A 20,338-nucleotide genomic window follows, 5' to 3' on the forward strand; every position below is an offset into this window, starting at 1 on the left:
ACGGGAAGGATAAAGCAAGCAGACGATGGAAGAAATGAATGGTTTGTCCGATTAATTCAAATACTTCCACTTCTCTAATGTTTTTTTGTCACGTGACCTTTGTCACTTTTATTTCCATACATGTCCATTCATTACAATAGTGGAAATTCATAATAAATAAGCACCGTAGATGATCAGCAGAGAAATAATCAACACCTTAAAAGTGAGACGTACAAGAGGGGGAAAATAAATGTCTGGAATCTGACGTAGACTTGCACCATTATATCATGGATTGTAGTTGTGTTAGTTCACAGGTAAAGTCTTGCCAGACCGTTACCATGTAAACCTGTGCAATTAATACCACTGTCTATAATATATTTCTTTATACAATGTAAAAAATAAAAATACAGTCACATTGTCCAACCAAAAATCACACTTTCACTTATATACTGTTTGTAGTGTCACAATCACTCGTGGACATTCATCTGAATCGTGATAAGATGCTTCAAAATAAAAGGATATTTTCAGCCATTTAACCACATGCAAATGTAAAAAAAAAAAAAGCAGATGCCTGCAACTCTTCATTTAGGAAATATAAAATAATTAAAACCGCCACCTGACGTGACACATCCCACAATCATACATGACATGTTCCACGTTGCCTAGAGCTGCAGTTAAGGTAAGTCAATCACTTCCATTACTTTTTTTTTTTGTCACAGGGCTGGTTTCATCGACGACACATTACATTCACTACAAGTTTACATTCTTAATTCAAAACTTACATTCAATGTACAGTTCACTTTCACAAGGTTTGGCACCTTCAAGGGAAAACAAGTTTGTTGTCAGCAGTCAGTTGTTGCCATATTTTTTTGAATAATATAAAAAAAAAAGCGCCACTATATGTATTATGGGCAAACATATGCACGACATCTCAGGAAAGCAAGCAACACGACTGTATTTAAAAACACTTCCCTGAAGGCACAACCAGGAAATTCCATTGTTTTTTGAGGGCAGTGTTCAGCTTCATGTGCCAAAATCAACATGGCTTCCAGGCAGGCCATTCTGATCTTTAGTGAGCAGACAGCTGAGGCGGTGCAGCTTTGGTATTTACTGTGTACCGTGAATGGTTTGCACCTACTGAGCCACAGTGTCTCATTTGTGAGTGAGTGAGTGAGTGAGGCAGCTTGAACATGCTTGAAAATGTGTGTTTTTATCATTGTCCCTGTTTTGTTTTCTGTGCATTAAAGGTGTGTTGACATCCGTGAGGGTTCGGTGTGACTCCGAAGACTGAGGCGTTGCCGTCAAATGGACGTGGAAACCATGTAGATGGTGACGAGAGAGGCACTGGAAGGAGTACAGAGGCAACTGTCATAGAGGTCCCGACTGTCACTGCTTCAATTTATCTTTGTTATCAAGAGGCTTTATTTAGAAAATCTAGTTTTCTGAGTTGGAGGAACCTCTGCTAATGCTGATGTCAGTTCACCCAAATCACAAAAAAACTATATAAAACAATAATCCAGGCAGCCAAATTAGTTTTGTCCAGTAATAGCCAGATTAAATAACAGTCCCTGTTTAGTTTTGTTGCCAGACCCAGTTTGAATGACACCCCATGGTGGTCCAAGTTCAGTTGCCAAAGCCTAATTACTGCTACAATAATAATATTTACTGGCATTGGTTTACTTTGCTTGGACTCAAGTACATCAGTTTGATCATTTGTACTTTATTTCTGGTGCATATTACCGCTACAATTAAGCCACTTTTCTTCCCAGAACCTGAACTTTCTTCACATCTGGCCAAAGAGAACCGTTTTTCGATCGTTTTTCTCTTGTAATTTGGATAAACTCACGACACAGTTGAAGGAACAGTTTGGAAAAGACATTCAAAGATCAGTTTTATTTATATTTTTTGTTGAGAATTCATTCGAATTGATTGAAGCTTAAGCCAAGTAGATTTAGACATTAAATTCTCAGCAAAAAAATTAAATAAATATAGGCCCATCTCAAAATGTCAAACTGTTCTGTGTTTAAATATCAGAGTAAGATAAATACCTATCAGCTCACTGCGTTCTACATTAATGTCCCCAACAGGTCTTTACAACATGAAATGTATTCACTTTGTTTCCCCGTAAAGTAGTGGTTTAAGAAATCAGTTCTCTTCAGTACGGAGACTATCAAAGAAATTACTTTACATTCCACTAGGGGCCTCCAAAGTGCTGAAATACTGCCTTCACAAAACCATGGACGTGTCACAAGGGGTGTAATCACAGGAGCGCCCTCTCCATGCTCCATTTCATGCGTAAGAAAGACCTTGTGGAGAAGACTCTGACAAAGTCCACACAGTCAGTTCCATCCCAGTATTTCTCTTTCTTTTAGAGTTTGTCCTGAAAGTACACAAACATGGCGTCGACCTTCAGCATACGTTTTGTTCTTCTCCATACACTGAGTGAGAACGCTGAAAGAACTCGGCCCCCAAAATATAAACCCTGATGACAGCTTCAGCTTTGGCCACAGACTGACAAGTGACCTCCATGTATCAAATGTCGCTAGTCCTCGCACCCAGGGCCAGGTCCCCCAGCGTGGAGAAGAAATCCTCCATTTCCTTCTCCAGGAGACGGTTGCGGTTCTCCGCGTCCTCCCTCGCTCTCTCCGAGTTCCGTAGCTTGATCTCCAGCATACGCTGCTTCTTCCGTTCCTGCTCCATCTCCTGTTCCAAACGCTCCATCTGTGCACACAGAGAAGCACTGGACTCTTCCAGCCTGAAGAGATGCATAACAGAGACAGAGAGCAAAGGTCATGGACTGTTATGTATTTTCATAAATTAGACAGAATGGAGGGGGGGGGGGGGGAACATGGGGGGTAAACATGCATAAAAACTCTTGAAACATTGCATGGAGGTCAGGTATGCGTTGCCCAAAATTAAGTTACACCAAATTTCCCGAAACTTGGTGGGAAGATGTTATAGCCTAAGACGAACAAAAAAGTCGATTGGAAACCATATCCTCAACTCATCAGGAAGTCGGCCATTTTGAATTTTGGTGTCAATTTTGGTGATTTGCACCTCCTTTTTTGGTTATTTTGCCACTACAGGACCTTTAACCTTTCTCCACAGTTCCTTGAATCCATCCTTGTCTCCTTGATTCTAGTCTAATGTAACTGGTCTATTAACTGTCCTAATATTGACTCAAAATCCATAAATCATCAATACATTCTATTAATAAAATGGTGTAGTGTACCATCTAGTGGTTAACATGTGTAACTGCAAGGGACAAAGAAAACAATCTATATCAAGAGGCATTGATGAAAAACAATACTTCAGTCAGATTTAGAAAAATTTACTTTCTTAATCCACTTCTCCAAAACCCCAATGGGCATCACACGATCTTTATACCCAGACTTACTTTTGTATCCTGGCCTCGTAGACGGTCTGCTGCTTGGTCAACTCGTCCTTCAGTCCTTCCACCAGACTGCTTATTGTTACATTTACGCCGTCTCCATCCTCAGTCATGATAATGGACGGAACCCCAGCTGCCGTTGCCATGTTTCCGTTCTCACTGCAGGCGGCGCTGCTGCTGCAGAGCTCCATGGCCTCGCAACTGTCCTGCTCCGAGCTCGGGTCTGTCATCATCCCTCCATCCCTTCCTCTGTCACTGTCCCTCTGGGTCTCCACTATCCATTCCCCCTTTTCCCCACTCCCATCCCCTACTCCACAGTTTGCTGACGGTTCACTTCCCGAGTCTGGAACAGAGATCTCGCAGGAGGAGCTGGACCACGGTGTGCTGGAGACGCTGGGTACGCTCCCCATGCTGGAGGAAGAGGTGACGTTGTCGTAGGTGGACAGTCTTTGTGAGGAGCCGCTGGATTCACGGTCACGAGTGGACCGCTCACCTGAAGACGTGCGCCGGTGTCCTCTCAAGGAGGACAAGCCATTCATGAGCCAGTTACCTCCACCACCACCACCACTCCCACCTCCTCCACCACCAGAAGATACGCTGGTTGTATCTGCCACAGATCCACCGCTGCTGCTTTGCTTAGCCTGAGGCTGAGACCGCGGCGCTGAGGAGCTTTTGAATGTGTACTTCCAGGACGGCAAGGCCTTGGCTTGTTTACTCGGGCTCACCACAGTCTCACCTTTCCCTGATGAGGACCCCAGTTTTGATCCAGGGTTTGGGCTTGGAGTCTGGGTGGGTGTGACCGCTGCGCACAGTTTGGCATCCAGAGATGAGGCACTGCTGTGCAGCTCTTGGTCAGGGTTGGAGACCGGGCAGTTCGGAAGGTCTTCCTCAGAGATCCAGGCCCCGAGGCTACGGTGTTGCAGCTGATGCCCCTGGACGGGAAGTTCTGTCTGCGGTATGGTGGGATCTTCCTGGTCCCTCCCTGAGTACAAACGGTTGTGTTCCCTAATGAGGATTGTCATCAGGTGCTGGACCAGAGAGGTACCTGGATAATATGGAGCACAAAGGCAGAGAGAGTTGTGAAAGAGTATTAACATGATTTCCTGACTCAGGGAACCCGAGGACTCTTGTTCTATTTGTTGTACTCTGCACTATCATCAGTAGATATCACTACTCCCCACAGAGCTTTAGGTACACTGTAATACAAGCCTGAGCACAAAGTCAGTGAACATCATGCCACCATACCTTCCATGATAGTGACCGGGTCCTCCATTTTGGGTCGAAGAATATTTGGTCCAAATACTGTAGCAAGGTTCTGGACGCTCATCTTGTTCTCAATACAGTGAGACTGGACCTCATCGAGGAATCTGAATAGAGACGCAGAGTGATGACATATCACCCATGAGGCTTCTTAACTTCTCTGAACGGGACTGGAAGACTTCTTAGCATCTTCTGGATTCTACATATCCAGTTACTTCAATGACATTCGGAGAATCTACGCAGACATATTTCAACTATACATTAACTTACGTTATATAGAATATGAAAAGAAGGAAGGAACTGAACTTACTTGCATATGTACTTGAGGAGATTGTAGTTTGGTAGAGGTAGAGTGTTAACTTGATTCCCAAGCTCCTGGACCCCCTATTGTTAAACACACCATTTTCTATTTTAATTATTTATACTTGCAGAATTAAATGCCGGATAAAAATCTTATTTGAAGCCTTCACCAAAATATTAAATGCTACTGGATTTTACAGAATATGTCATTGATTAGAAAACTATTATAAAGACACACAAACCTCCTCCTCGTCTTTGGCCAACAGCTGTGCACAGGTCAGAAAGTCTTCATATTTGGAGAAGGGAATGACTGGTTCAGGCAGCTCTCGCAGGTACAACTTCAGCAAGGATGCCACCGTGTGGACGTCTGTGTTACTGCAAGGAGAATTATTATTCATTATTTAGTTGTTAATAAGCTGGTGCTGCTGCCCTCGTAACGGTCGACTGTGCTGTGTTCACCTGTCAAACAGAGGCTTGTCTCCGCAGTCGAACGCCTCCTGCAGCTCTTTGACCAGGTTGGCCTGACCCGGCATCCGGAACAGACCCTCCTCATCCAGACCCCTGTCCCTGATGAAGTCCACACACTGCTCTACCAGCAGGGGGGCCAGCCGGGGGCCAAACTTCTTCTCATACTGCACCGTGTCCTCCAGCCGCTGGCCGAATATCCCTGAGGACAGACGTGGGAGGAGACATGGACTATAAATGGACCGTTCCGGTGATGTCATTTATTCTGAACTTATTCAAAATGACATTATAATCGCACAACAGTCAAAGCATTCTTTCATGAGCAACAGTCACTGAACATTATTTCATGTTATTACCCAGTACTTCACATTTAATAAGAGTATAAGAGTCATTTACAGGCATATAAATCAGTTATTAATAAGAATATCTAAATGAATTGTCAACTATTTTGATAATATTGTAATCGGTTTAAGTGTTTTCTTGTTTTTTTTTATTAATTAAGACAAGCGCTCTGTTTTTTCCACTTCTTAAATGTGAATATTTGCTGGTTTCTGGTTCATTAGAACCTTATTATTATTATTATTATTATTATTAATAATAAAATACAATAGATGGCATTACTGGAAACATAAGCAATTTGTTTTAAGATAAGAAAATACACTAAATGAAACAGTGACCTTCTTAGTGTGGGGCAACAATGCCAGCCACTGTTGCACCATGTGAATCCTCATTTCTATTCTATTTAAATTGGAAGCAAAAACAACAAAATACAAAAAAATCACAACAAAAACCTGTGGTTTTAAGATAAGAAAATACACAAAATGATGAATTATCAGATATTTAAAGCTAAGTGACTCTGAAGTAGTAGCAGAAAACCTGAAAGACGCAGATTTAAAGCCGGGTCAAGTGTCTAATCCCTGTCCTCTGTGTTACCTGGTGACAGGCTGCAGCAGTCGCAGCTGGACGACAGCTCACTGTAGTCGTAGTGTTCGAGCGAGCAGACGCTGCACAGCAGCAGAGAGTTCCTCCTCCTCCTCGTCCTCGTCTTCTCCTCAAACACTCCAAAACCACATTTCACCAAGTTCATCCACTCCAGCTCAGGCATTTGACTGCTCGCTGCCAGATTAACCTCACATTCATAAAGTCCCGTCTGTGTCTGTGTCACAGGGAGCAGGAGCTGAAGTGACCACCGGCAGCAGCTGATGGAGCACAGACATGTGACAGTGTGCTCACGCGGGGGAGCAGTGGGTGCTGTGACCACACTGCTGCTGCTAACAGCTCCATGAGCTGGCGACAGATCTATTCTAGTCTAAGTAGCCACAGACAGACAGACAGACAGACAGACACCTCCTACTCTGTGGACGTCTGTGAGAAGGGAATATGAGCCAGCATGGGTTAAAGGCCCAGTCTGTGAAATGTAGGTGACGTTACTTTAATCTCTTTAATTGAGGTTTTTAAATCAAAGCTGAGGACGCACTGTTTGTTTGTACTTTCTGATGTTTTAGTATGTTTGTAGAGTTTTAGTGTGCGTGTTATAGTAGTTTTAAATTTCTGCACTGTGTGTGTATATTTTACTACACATACACTGTTATGTTTTTATTTATTTACTGTAAAATTTTTATATTGCATATTTGAAAATAAAGAAATATTGGGAGTATCGATAATTGTGCGGAAGTCAGTTTTGAACTGTGATGTATTTTCCAAATTTCACAAATTCCTATAGATTGTGCTGGGGAAAAAAAGATATAAGACACTCTATATTGGACATAAGTTTTTATGATGACCTTTTATATAAATAACATTTTACTTACATTCTGAAATATGCTGTTTTCTATGTTTAGGTTAAATGAAAGCTTCATAGATTCTTAAAGGACATTTAGCTGCAACCTGCAACTTCACCAAAGAGATGCGTCTAAATTTTAGACACTGTACCTTTAAGACATTTAGTACAGCTGGAAAAGAAGGATTTACTGTAAGTTCTGTCACGTACAATTGATGATGTGTTTGTTGTTTTCTATATTTTTTTGTTAGAGCTGGTGTGGATTACACAGCAAACCGCTGTTTACATGATAGTGAAGGTAAACAACAACAAAAATGTTCTCCTTTTTTTCCTCTATATCAATTTATCAATATCAATATTATTATTTATTCCACTTATTTTACCAGCCATTGGAGAATGTGCTCTTTAGTCGTTTATTGTATTTTCCCCCTGAAAATAAAAAACATATTCAAACTTGCATAAAACTGCATAACATTATTGTTGTTGTATCTTTTGTTTCTTTGAAATTGACTTGACTTTTAATTGTTTTGGTCATATTTGATGTAATATACAAGGCACATATGTAGATAATACTATAAATATAGTACATGTCATGAATTTTTTATTTGAAAAGGTTGAATTTCTATCCTGATTTTTATCCATTTATCATCCAGTGGACATCATTTTTTCCCTTCTCGATGGTTAATATCATGTTTTATGTCAAATGTAATGGAGTTATACAATCATTTTCTCCAGTGTGAGAATTTAATTCTATTTTATGATGAATTTATTAGATTTATTGATCGTAATGAATCATAAATGATTAACTGTCGAGTATATGTTACTGTTGAAAACCCCTGATTAAAAAGTGAAATTTAAAATGAGACCAGTGACATCACACACTATATAGCATGTGTGTTATGCTACATTTATCCCCCTATTAATACACCGCTCCTTTGTAACCCAACACCACGCTGCTCAGCTGCTCCGTATGTCCTTATGTCCCAGTTCACACCGAGACCAGCCTGGTTGTATTTCTGGCCTCGTGTCAAGTGGACGTGCTGTCCACAGAGGACAGAGGGTGAGAGGAAAGAGACGAGACGAGAGGCTAAACTGTATGTCAGACGTACACATGTATACGGATACGGCTCAGCAGGTTCCATCCAGAGACAGAAACCTAAGAGACACACTCAGTCTTCTATTTTTGAATTTAGACCCACACGTTACTGGAAGAGATCGACGGCAATCTCTGATCACGTTTCTGCAGTCAGGTACAGTCGTCTGGAACACTGACAACAGGGCGAGAACTAACTGCAGCCTGCAGACATGAGGCGGTATGTGATACTGTAACTTAGACAGAATAATGTAAGGATGTGAGGAGGAGCTGCACTGACTCCAGCCGCAGAGATTTTCTGGTTTGCAAAGAAATTCAAGCAAACTACTGAAGAACACTATGACCTGACTGCAAATAAATGCAAATCCTGTAGGGCAACGAATAAGTTGTTGCTCGGGGCTCATTGGCCACCACTGGGCCCCCCAAGCTCCAAAGTCCCAGAGGTAATAATATTAACAATTATGATGATCTTCTTCTTCTTTTAGGGGTCACCACATCTGCCTCCATATTGTCCTCTCTCATGTGTCCTCTTCTGTTACATCAACTGTCCTCATGTCCTCCTTCACAACATCCATGAACCTTCTCTCGTCGTCTTGCTCTTTTCCTCCTGCTCGGCAGCTCCAACCTCCATTGTCCAATATAACGTCCATCCGTCTTCTTCCACTTTATCCTCACCAGTCCATCACAACAACCGTTCACTCTCACTCTCACACCTATGGTCAATTTAGAGAGTCCAAATTGCCTAATCCCCCCAAATCTGCATGTCTTTTGGACTGTGGGAGGAAACCGGAGAAAGACCTGGAGAAAATCCACCCACATGCACGGGGAGAACATGCAAACTCTAATATAATATAGGTAATTATGATAATGATAAATCAAGAAGTCTGACTTTTTGTAGGGTTCTGAAATGAATGTGTATACAAGTGAAGTTTAAAAAAGTGGCGAGCATTCAATTAATTTATTACTTTAACCTGTTCAAAATGTTCTTCAGTTGGAATAACTGCCGTCCTGTAGAGCAAAGGGCCATTGTCTATTTGTTGATTATGTATTTTCCCACAAATGTATTTTTAATCATTGCTTATTTATTTGATGTCGGCCATGTTCAAGGACAATAATCTGTCTGTCTCATTTTTGGAAGTGATAATGTTTCTCTTTGTCTTTACCTCCTCCAAACGGCGCCCAGATGACCCGTCGTATGGCCTTGACCCAGTCGTCCATGTCTGTCTGGGAGTTTGCCATGAGCAGGAAAGACTCATGGCTGATCGGCGCGCGGTCCTTCTCTCCTGAGCCACCTGCATGACAAATATGAAGGAAGGAAGAGCGGTTAGTCAAAAAACAGGCTGCAAATATTTTCTATGATTTATCCTCCAAAAACCCAAAAGCTTTATGTTCATTAGTGGACATTTATTATACTTTTTACCTGCAAAAACCTATTGATTATTAACTGACTCACTAGATTTAAATTGACTTGATTGCAGTTTCTTTTTATGAACATGAGCTTTTTCTTTTTGGTTTATTGTTTGGAGTATCTTATAACTTATAAGAATGTCGTCATTTTGAGGATTTGGAAACATCAATCTACATTTTCCACATTTGTCACACAGTTTGTGGACAACAACCAATCAAGAAAATAATTAATAGCTTAATTAATAATGAAAATACTTATTGGGTGCAGCAGTAGTGCCAACCCTGTGAATTATTTCCCCAAATGTTTCTTATTTTGCCCCCAAAAAATGAAATTAAATAGACAAATGATATGTCTAATGACTCAACATTAATACTTATTGATTTGTAATATATCTATAAAGAAAATTTGAAGATAATCTTTATCATTTTTTTGTCTGGAATTGACACCACTCTCAAATCCAATGTGCAGTAATTGCTTTTTGCCACTAGATGGGTCAATTGCTGCATTTTGAACGCAGCAGAAATTCCACTTCCACATTTTCATGTGAGATACTGAACTTAACTAACCCCTACAGAGAGCAGAGAAACAATCAATCTCACGTTCATATTTTTTTTTGGCAGTTTTTAACAATATCAAGGCTCTCATCTGACGACCAACACGTGATACATTTGTTTAAGAGAATTTATAAAGCCGTTAATTAGTGATACTGAAGACATGAATGCTGCACATGACACTTTTGTCATCACGTGGCCTCAGTTTGTCAGAGCCAAAGTATTGTTGCCACAGTCACAGTCACTGTTGTCGCAGTCATTTAGCCGCAAGGAGGGAATTCAAACACAAACAGTGGTGCCATAAAGTTAAGTACCATTGTCGCCCAGCTCTGCAAACTCACACTGCCGTGATGATGACAGTCTGAGGACGTACAATAACTTCATGGACTGGTAAAGAGGGACATTAATTAGGTGCATAGAAATGTCGGGACAGACTCGGATGTGAAGGAGCGTCCTGATGTGACTCACACATGCAGAGCCACTTAAAATCAACCCCAGTGTCGCTAAAAGAGCCACCGAAAACTGCGCATACATCTAAATGTCCCTTTGTGACGCCAATTAAGATAAGACTGTCTGTGGAGAAGACTCTCCAAGTCTCAACACTCACCAACCACACACACACAGTGACATTTAGCGAAGATATATTCTTGATAATTATAGTGGCCGTTTCTCAAATGTCAGGCGGCTCGTGGAACTCTATTGAAGGGGAGATTAGTGAAAGGCGGGAGTGAAAAATGAAAGGCCAGTTTCTTGCTGATGCCACGGTTTGAACTTATTAAATGGTCAATACGGGCTGGTGCGTGTCCTCAGAGAGAGAATAGTCGCCTTTGAAACTGTAGGAGGTCCTCACTTTTTATAAACATCAATAGTCCCATAATAAGGTTTGTGTGGGGGGGGGGAATGGAAAATAAAATTGGGGACATCTGCAAAGCTAACAACAAATTTATCAGTTTACCTTCAAAAACAATGAGGTGCTATTGTGCCAGAGCTTCATCATAATAAACATAATGGCAAGAATATTCTAATCATAAAAGTACCTACACTATATGGACAAAAGTATTTGGTCGCCAACAGGGACTGTAATGACGTATTCAAATAGCATAGCATTGTCCAAAATGTCTTGGTATGCTGAAGCGTTAAGTTTGTCCATTGGTCTAGAGCCCAAAGCCTGATTGAAACACCTCAATTCTATTTAGAGAAGTGTTTGCTAGGCTACGTGTTCCCGAACTAAGATGAACGTGACCTGTGCTGTTAGCTGACTCAGCTAACAGACTCAGCTGGTGAGCTGTTGGCTAATACTTTTGTCCCTACAGTGTATATTTCACAGGAAAGAAAATGTATGACATGACTCATTATAGCCAACAGCTTGCCATCTATTGCTAACCGTCAACAGCTAAGTTGAGGCAGCTAACAACAGAGGTAATAAACATGACATTTAAATTAGCCAGGATGCTAATTTACGCTCATCTTAGTTCTGGAACACGTAGCCTAGCAAACACTCAACTGTAACTTAGTGCTTAACTTAAAACATGTAACATGTAATCACTATATTTTTTATAGAAGGTTATATATAAGAAGAAATACTATACTGATGTGACTGGAACTTACTGGAACGGCTAATATGACGTATCAAGAGTGTATAAATGTTAGTTTTCTATAGACCCTATTATGTAAAACATCAAATTGTAATTTTTTTTCATTTTGTCTTTTCTGTAGATTAAACAACCAAGATATTAAACATGTTAGTTAATCAACTTTAGAAAAGCGGGTATGTGGTTTTAAAGAGGATCCTTCCTAGCTCTAATAGCCTGGAAAATATTATGCCATTCATTTTATATTCTTCTCTTCCCTGTGTGTGTGTGTGTGTGTGTGTGTCTTTTCCCTCAGGCTACATCCTCTATTAATAATGCCTCCGATGACTGGGCTCTGTGAATTGGTTGGGGATTTACTTTATGCGACCTCTGTGCAGCTAATTATTGTTATGTATGAGAGAATGAGAGAGTGAGACAGTGAGTAACATGGAGAGGGAGAGACAGAGAGAGAGAGAGAGGGAGGGAGAGAGACTGGCAGAAGATAATGCATTAGTTACACAAACATTACTGTCAGTGCAGCTAATAGAACCACAGATTATTTATTGTAGTCATTATCATATGCAGATTTACAGTACATGGAGATTTGAGGATTTTGGGGTTAGGGTCTTAGAGTTGGGAATGGGGTTAATTTTCATGTTTTGGATTTCAGAATGGGGTTAGTTTTGGGGTTTGGATTGGGGTTAGCATAAGGCATGGAATTACTTTAAGGGTTAATGATATCAGAATGGGGATATTTTTAGGGTTTGGGTTGAGGCTAGGGTCTTAGGGTTAAGAATGGGGTTCATTTTAGGGTTAGGGAGATCTGAATGGGGTTAGTTTGGGGTTTGGGTTGGGGTTAAGCTCTTAGGGTTAGGAATTTCATTAGTTTGACCGTCTGGGGGTTCGGAATGGGGTTAGGGTTAGTTTTCTGGGGGAGGATGGGGTAATTATTTTAGGGTTTGGGGTTCAGAATAGACCAGCTTTCTTCTCACTATGAAAAACAATGACAAACACACAAACCACAAGTGGTCAGATACTCATCAATTATCTGCCAGCAAGTACAGGAATACTTGACGTCAACACATCTATAGGATTTAACATCATTCCACCAAAATGTTTCTACTGTAAGTGTGACACACAGTACAACACACACTGAGTCACAGTCAAATTATTCCAGTACTTCATACAAATACAAGATATGACAACATAAGACCAGAGAGATGCAAAAACAGAACATATAAAATGTTATTTGGAATCAACCAAAGAAATGAATTACTTCTTATTGACTTTAAGTGCATTTAAACGCTCTGGATAAGCAAATAGATTACACATTCCCCCCATTGCTATTCATTTGTGTCTCTGCTCAATAGAAATATTGAAACCCAAGATGCATCATCAGCTAAAAGGGTGGGAAAGGGAGTCTGTACCTTAATACTGTGCAAAAAAAAAGCCATAAATCAGAGGTGGTTCTAAACATACTGTAAATCCCATCAGTCTCAAAGCTACTCAGGCGCTCCACTTCAGTCTCCTCTACACTTGTAAAAAAATCTCCAGCATCTGTTTCCCGTTACCTTGGAGATGGTGTTTCTTCAGTCTGTCCGGCTTGCAGCAGACCGGCCCCATGTCTGAGTGAGTGGCGCAGGCTGAGGCAGGGACTGTCTCTGGGACTGTCTCTGGGACTGTCTCTGGGACTGTCTCTGGGACCGTCTGTGGTCTAAAGTTGCCGCATGAAGAAGAGGCTTCTTCCAGTCCGTTTGAGAGCAGATCAGTACACAGGTAGCACTGACAGCCAGAACCTGCCAGTGAGGCATGCTCAATGCCAGCGGACACAAAACCTGTCAAACGAGTCCCACTTCTTGCTCCTCACCCGTTCACTCTGCCCATTCATTCACTGCTCTCTTCCTGAGTCTCATTCAGCCAGTGTGGGCAGCAGGTCCGTTCCTTTAGCCCCCCTGGGGGGAAGCAAATCCCTGAGGAGGAGTGAAACAAGGCTCGCTCTCTCTTTGTCTGTGCCTTTCTCTCTTTCTCTCACTGTGTGTGTGTGTGTGTGTGTGTGTGCAGTTACTGGGAGATGGGCCGTCCTCCAATCTTTGCCAAACAAACTTGTACACACACACACACACACACACACACACACACTCTGCGCAGACTTTGGAATCTTCCTTCACTAACACAGTTTGTAGGTTCATTTGTACAATAATATGACTTTTTAATAGTTAAAAAAAAAAAAAAAAAAAAAGTGATTTTAAGGGTTTGGTGGCTAGGTTTTAAAATTATTGAACATTTTTAATTTAAAAATTATGTTCTGAATTTGGGTAATTTATGGTTATGATTATGGTTGTTTTAAGGGTTTTGGGGAAAAAAGGGTTTACATTTAGGGGTTATGGATTTGGAATGGGGCTTGTTTTTGTATTTCATGTTTAGGAATGAGATTAGAATTAGGAATGGGAGGTTAGGTTATTAAAGTTGGATTTTGGTATACAATTTTGACGGTTTAGGTTATAATAAGGGGTTATAGAATGCAATTTAGGTTTCTAGGTTGATTAGTACAATAATATGTGCCTTTTTAATAGTTAAAAGCAAATGTGGGTTAGGTTTGGGTTTTAACTGTTAAAACAATTGAAATGAACATTTTAAATGATGTTCAGAGTAAGTTTTTTGTAGTAGAATATTATGGTCATTTTTAGGGTTTTTCAGGTTCAGAAATGGGTCACATCTAGGGATTTAGGATTTGGAATGGGATTGGTTTGGAAGCATACAGTTTTGACGCTGATGGTTAGAAATAAGGGATTATAGAATGCATCAATCTTTGTTAGTTATAGTCTTGGAATCTTCCTTCACAAACACAGTTTTTAGGTTCATTTGTACCTAAAATATAATAATATGTGACCTTTTAATCATTAAAAAACTATTTTACATCTGCTTCTTCTTGCTACGACACATCCCAAAAGTGACTTCACCTTTTTTCCAGCAACATAAAAAAATAAAATATAAAGATTAAAGGTCAATATTGGATGGATTTTGTGTCAGAAAAAAAATGTATGTGGATTTGTTGGCAACGTAAGGGCTGAATGTGTGTGTGTGTGAGTGAATAAGCAGAAGCTGTCACGTTTGCACAGGCAGAAGTGTGTGTGTGTTGTTTCCCAGATGGCTTAATTGCTTCACACCACCACAACAGAGAGCTTATAGCCTTTAGTCAACCATTAAATACTAAGAATATTTCAAAAGACCCAATTATTTGTCCATTTCCTTTATGCCTTCAGGCTCCGAGAGGAGTTCAATTCAAACGCAGGCACACGACTGTGGAAGCGGCTTTGTTTGGGTCGCACCGCTCCAACACACTCACTGATAACACTAATAATAATAATACTAATGATAATTAAAAAAACACGGCGGCAGTTCAGTTTTAATTGCCTGCATGCTTACATTTCCATAAATTGACACAGTGACATGATGATTTTTTTGTGTCCTTCAAGAAAGATTTTGCTGATTAATAAAAGTGCAGCAGGAGATTTTAATGACACAGAAGCTAAAGAACGACCTTGAGACTGTGTGTCTATTAAAAGAAACATGTGTGGACAACATGACGATGATGATGGTGGAGATGATTTTTCACAGTCACAGTGCACTGAGACATTTAACACACACATTATGCAGGGTGTGTGGATGGATCTGTGTGGATCTGTGTGCATCTGTCTACGGTTGTGAGGACATTTTTGGCTTGTCCTCACAACTTTAAAGTGCTGAGGTTTTAGACTTAGTTCTAGACATGGGGATAGGGTTAGTTTTTGAAGGATCTGGGAGTTTTATGGTTCAGATATGGGCTAATTTGGGGATTTCAGTGTTCTTAAAAGAGTTATTTTGTAGGGTTTGAGGGATTGGATTAGGTTTTATTGTAGGGTTTAGGGTTAGTAAAAGGACAGGGTTATTTTAAGAGGTAATGAATGGGGGACAGTTTCAGGGTTTTAAAGTTTTAGGACTCAGAACCAAGTTACTTTTGAATGAGATTAGAAATAGGAAATGGGATTAGTTTTAGGGTTATAGGTTATTAGGGTTGGTTGTGGAAGTGTCCATACAGCCATAGAAAGATTCAAGTGTGATAGATACAAGGTAGATACAAGACAGATAGCACACACACACACCTACACAGTCTCAGGGAAACAAAGTCCATCAGTCAATGACACGACCCACACGACCAGACGAGCTCCCTGGGCTCTTTTGAAGGACAAAGCTTCTAATACAGTGGACAGAGACGTGCTGAGGGTCACAGGAAGCCAGTGACCAATCTATCACACTTTCAATTCTGGGCTAATTTAGCCTAAAATTGAGGGTCTATTATATGACTTTGAGTCATGATAAATGTCCTCACATGTGCAGTTTGTATGGTAGCAAAGTAACAGTCAGTCATTTTCCATTCAGAGTTCAGCTCGATTGTGAAATTGGACAATTGTCTTTGTCTTGGTAAAAGTGCTTTTTTTAAATGATGTGTGTGCCCCTATGGTACACTAGGGGGCAATACACCCCCAATTTAGCTTATAAAAATGCTGTTTAGCTCGCGGATGGACAGTGGAGCATAATTTTCTCGTAAACTCATGAACTTGTCTCCTCTTTAGTCCAAAAATATGTCATTTTTGTTGCTGTTGTGTTGTTGTTCAAGTGCATCCAGACCAGTTTGAGTCCGACTTAAGGTTTGCATGCAGTCGTGGCTCAACTCCCAATCACATAATCTGGATGTGTTAGTCTGACTTTGTGTTAGTCTGACTTTGAGAAATCCGGTTTTAGTCAGATCAGCACATTTGTTTTTTTGTAACGTCATGTAAATGTCTCTCCTCTAAGATCTAGACTAACTTTAACTAACTTGATTTCTCCACACTGTCCTTATATTTGGTGAGTTTTTTTTATCATGTCTCACAGTTTGAAGCCGTGTTGTTGAGTGAAGAAGCAATTTCCTCCTTGAGGCGCCGCTTTTGCACACACAACACACAATCTAAAGTCTCCTCAGTTCATACAGCAGGAGAGAATAAATCCCCGGTAAGCTGATTATAGGTTACAGAGGGAAAGAAAGACAGAAAGAAAGAAGGAAAGACAGAACGACAGAGAGAAACCACTCATGTGTTCCTCCCTCAGGAGCCAACAACTCTAATATGTTGTAAACATCGGATGTTGTCGGCATCAGGTTGTTACACAGATGGATCGTCAAAGAAGAGAAATGAGAGTCTGCTCGTAATGAAAGACACTCCCGCTTTTGATCTCGGCTAAAGGAGAATGAAAAGTGTGGAGAAGCCACAGTTTTTGTTATGGTTGGATGATGATGATGTTTTGTCTGTCCGAGCAGCCCAGTGGCATCTCAAGAACATCTTGAGGGAATCCTTGGATTTAAGGATGAACCAATTAGGTTTTGGTGAGGATAAATAAAACTTGTGAATGTGATATCCGAGGGTATCCTCGTTTTCATGCCCTGCTTTGTAGACCAGAGTTGGTTGCACATTCACACCTCCCCAAAACGAACTGGACTTTCCGATCAAATGAACTAGGGTGGCCGATTAAAGGCCCTGGTGTACCCAACGCGCACCATTATACCAGATTTTGGAAACCGCGCGCAGAAAGCAAATTGGGTGTGCAGAAAAAAGCATTTCGACAACAGAAGAAGTCGCCAAGGATAGTCACCCGAGTCAGCCTTTCAGGTCTGAGCCAACAGAACCAGATGTGTCCGAGGGAGCTGTGGCATTCCTACCAAAGAAGAAGAGAGCGGTGCTACAGCTCCCTCACATCTGGTTCTATTGGCTCGGACCTGAAAGGCAGGGGAGTCAGGTCGAGGCTCGGATGATTTTCCTTGGCGACTGCTTCTTCTGACGGCATGCGTGCGGAAGTATATCACAGGCTTAAGAAGGGCTGGTGTGAATTCACCCTTAATCTGACGTAACATGGAAACTAAGAGTAATCAGGTTACATTTGAATTGTCTCTTGTCCGGAAACCGTCCTTCCCCGACATCGGAGCTTCTGCTCTCCTCCTCTGACCTCCCCTCTTTACTCCTCACCCTCTGTATAAAGTTTTGCTCCTCGGGTGCAGACCCGTCCACAGGAGGCTATAAGTTAGCTGCTCGTTGGGGTTCACACTCCTCTGCTATGTTGACAGGTTATAAACAAGACACACAAGCCTGGCAGCCGCTCTACACACACACACACACACAGAGAAACCCTCCGAGCAAACACTCACACAACGGCAGAGTGATGGGCTTCACTGTGTGGTTCTCAGATATGTTTTTTTATTTACGATAAAGGGTTGAATACAAATCCACACTTCAGATAAAAAAAGAGACACTTCATTGATTGAGTAAAGCCTTTAAAGGCCACATAAGGTGAATGTAAGCGGTCAGCCCAGCCACAGGCGAAGCTCCCGTGTGTGTCTGCTGTGGAGCGTGTCGCCACACTAACAAGTCCTGAGTGGTTTGTGTTCAGACACAGAGGCAGCTGTGAGTGATGGAGCCGCCATTTTGTTTTCAGTTTATTTCCAGGTCAGTTTTTTTTATTGCTGCCAGTGTCGACAACTTTCACTCGGGCACCAGGCGTCCGTCTGACTGAAGTCATGAGATGTGAGATGAGAAGGAGACTGACCGTGACGGGCACGAATCTTTGGTTGATGGCGCCCCCTGGTGGCTGATTACTGAACAGCAAGCCAGGGAACGTAAGAAAGTATCGTGTTGTATTCAACACAGAGGAATTCTGGAGTAAAATATACAGATATTTGCTCTGTAATAGATAGATAGATGGATAGATGGATGGTAATGTATAGGTTTGCATTTTAAAACCTATAAAACCATCCAGTTGGAGTGGTTTTTTTCTGTTTCAGTTCTCTTCAGACCTGAGCTGTGATTTACGTGATTACGTTATTGATTATTCATTTTTTTTTAACACTCTGTCTTTTGATTTGTCTTCATAAAATTCCATTCATTCAGTTGCAGGAAGAAGAGGAGGAGCTTGTGGATCTTACCTGGTACGATCTCAAAGAGATGTCTTCCTGGTTCGTCTGGGTTGGCGGTGAGTTCGTTGACCTGGCAGCCCTGCAGAGGTATGCAGCCCTGCAAATCACACACACACACACACACGCACAGATGGATTCAAACACATGAAATCACAACAGGTGCAATTCTGTCCTTCACTTCCTTCTCATGTCCTCTGCGATTTAATGTCTATTCTACATTTCTGTCCTTTCATCTTCCTTGTTCTTCCCCTAATCCTCGCTCCACCCCTCTTCACCCCCCCCCCCCACACTCATTCTTCTGTCACACTTAACCCCTCTCTAAATGAGCACAGATTATCAGAATACATTATCCAGATCAATACCTATTTAGCCCCCGAGAAGTGAGGCCAAGTGAGCTGTGAAAAGACGCCAGCGTCTGTGATGGAACCGGCGCCGTTAATCTGCGCACTGGCATCCTCCATCAAACGGGGGTGGGGGGAGTGGAGAGGAGTCTGCCAAAACCGACCTCGACCCAGAGGGCCAGGCTGTCGCCAGCATTAGTCGCCATGGCAACAAATGGAAGGGGTGGGATGGAGCACAGGGGCAGAGCAGGAACCGGGGGTGGGGAGGGCTCAGGAGAACTCCCAAGGGTGCTGTGTGCTCGGAATCACGCGAGTAGCTGGCCGAGGATGAAAGAGTCAGAAAAGGCAACACGTAACCGGAGAAGACAGAGTGTTGTTTGTTTTTCTGTGTCTCACTGTGAAGACAGTGACTCTGAAGCAGAGCTCATGCTTTGTTAGAGTCATCATTATCATTACTATCATAAATAAACTGAGGTTGTCCTGCACAGGCCTGTCAACACAGCTGGAAGGAAACGATCATCCTTGACCAGACACTGTCTCAGACCAGACTCCACCCGTGCCAGGGCAGCAGGTGTACGGTTACAAACACACTTGTTATTGATTGTACCGGCGTGTACGGCCTTTAAATTACACCTGCTATTGTTAAACACACACCAACAGAGCTTTTAGCAGACGTTTGTGGATTCTCCCGCAGCAGCAGCAGCAGCAGCAGTAAAACAATGGTTTAGAGTCATTACTCATTCAATAAAAAAAAGCTAATACTTTTAAAAACCAACGTCCCCAAAACCTGTAACTCACTTACTGCGTTACCATGGATACATGATGTCAGAGGATTGTGACCATGGAGGTATTTTTAAATAAAGAAATACGCTCTTTTTCTAAATTGAATAAATAATAGATGTAAAAAGTAGGAGTGGGGAGGAAAAATCGACACAGTGAAGTATTGCAATATGATATCACTTTTTAACGATTTTCTTTTACCATATCATTTTTGAACTGGTGTTACAAGTAAACATTTTGGGGAATATCGGAAAAAGAAAATCTATGGACGCTTCAGTCCACTAGATGGCGCCAAGTGCTCACTCTCACTGAGTTTATCGCAATATACGATTTCACAAACGCTCAGTATTTCGCAGTATCGTAACAATATCATATTGTGGGTTTCCTGCCGGTTTCCCACCCCTAGTAATATATATATATGTATATATATATATACA

At 41.5% G+C, this 20,338-nt stretch overlaps 1 protein-coding gene and 1 long non-coding RNA gene across 3 annotated transcripts in view; one reads left to right on the top strand and one right to left on the bottom strand.

The window, feature by feature from the left end:
* Nucleotides 1–78: 78 nt before the first annotated feature.
* si:dkey-191m6.4 (rho GTPase-activating protein 22) overlaps nt 79–20,338 on the bottom strand; it is a 32,297-nt gene continuing 12,037 nt past the window's right edge. Inside the window, exons 3-10 of one of the 2 annotated variants that reach the window (XM_058622025.1) lie at nt 18,790–18,877; nt 9,432–9,560; nt 5,390–5,597; nt 5,173–5,305; nt 4,941–5,014; nt 4,616–4,737; nt 3,377–4,415; nt 79–2,734 (exon numbers count right to left, since the gene is read on the bottom strand). In XM_058622025.1, the coding sequence (XP_058478008.1) occupies nt 2,512–2,734; nt 3,377–4,415; nt 4,616–4,737; nt 4,941–5,014; nt 5,173–5,305; nt 5,390–5,597; nt 9,432–9,560; nt 18,790–18,877 (2,016 nt within the window). In that variant the 3' untranslated portion in view covers nt 79–2,511. Of the gene's footprint in view, nt 2,735–3,376; nt 4,416–4,615; nt 4,738–4,940; nt 5,015–5,172; nt 5,306–5,389; nt 5,598–9,431; nt 9,561–17,968; nt 18,522–18,789; nt 18,878–20,338 lie in introns of those variants that run through there. The other variant, XM_058622026.1, reaches the window with a different exon arrangement.
* On the top strand, nt 1,220–9,536 carry LOC131449069 (uncharacterized). Its single transcript, XR_009234251.1, has 3 exons — nt 1,220–1,355; nt 6,563–9,123; nt 9,452–9,536. It is a non-coding gene; the product is annotated as an uncharacterized LOC131449069 (long non-coding RNA).

This window comes from Solea solea, chromosome 21 (assembly GCF_958295425.1).
Source record: "Solea solea chromosome 21, fSolSol10.1, whole genome shotgun sequence".
In the NCBI taxonomy this organism is placed as follows: domain Eukaryota; kingdom Metazoa; phylum Chordata; class Actinopteri; order Pleuronectiformes; family Soleidae; genus Solea; species Solea solea.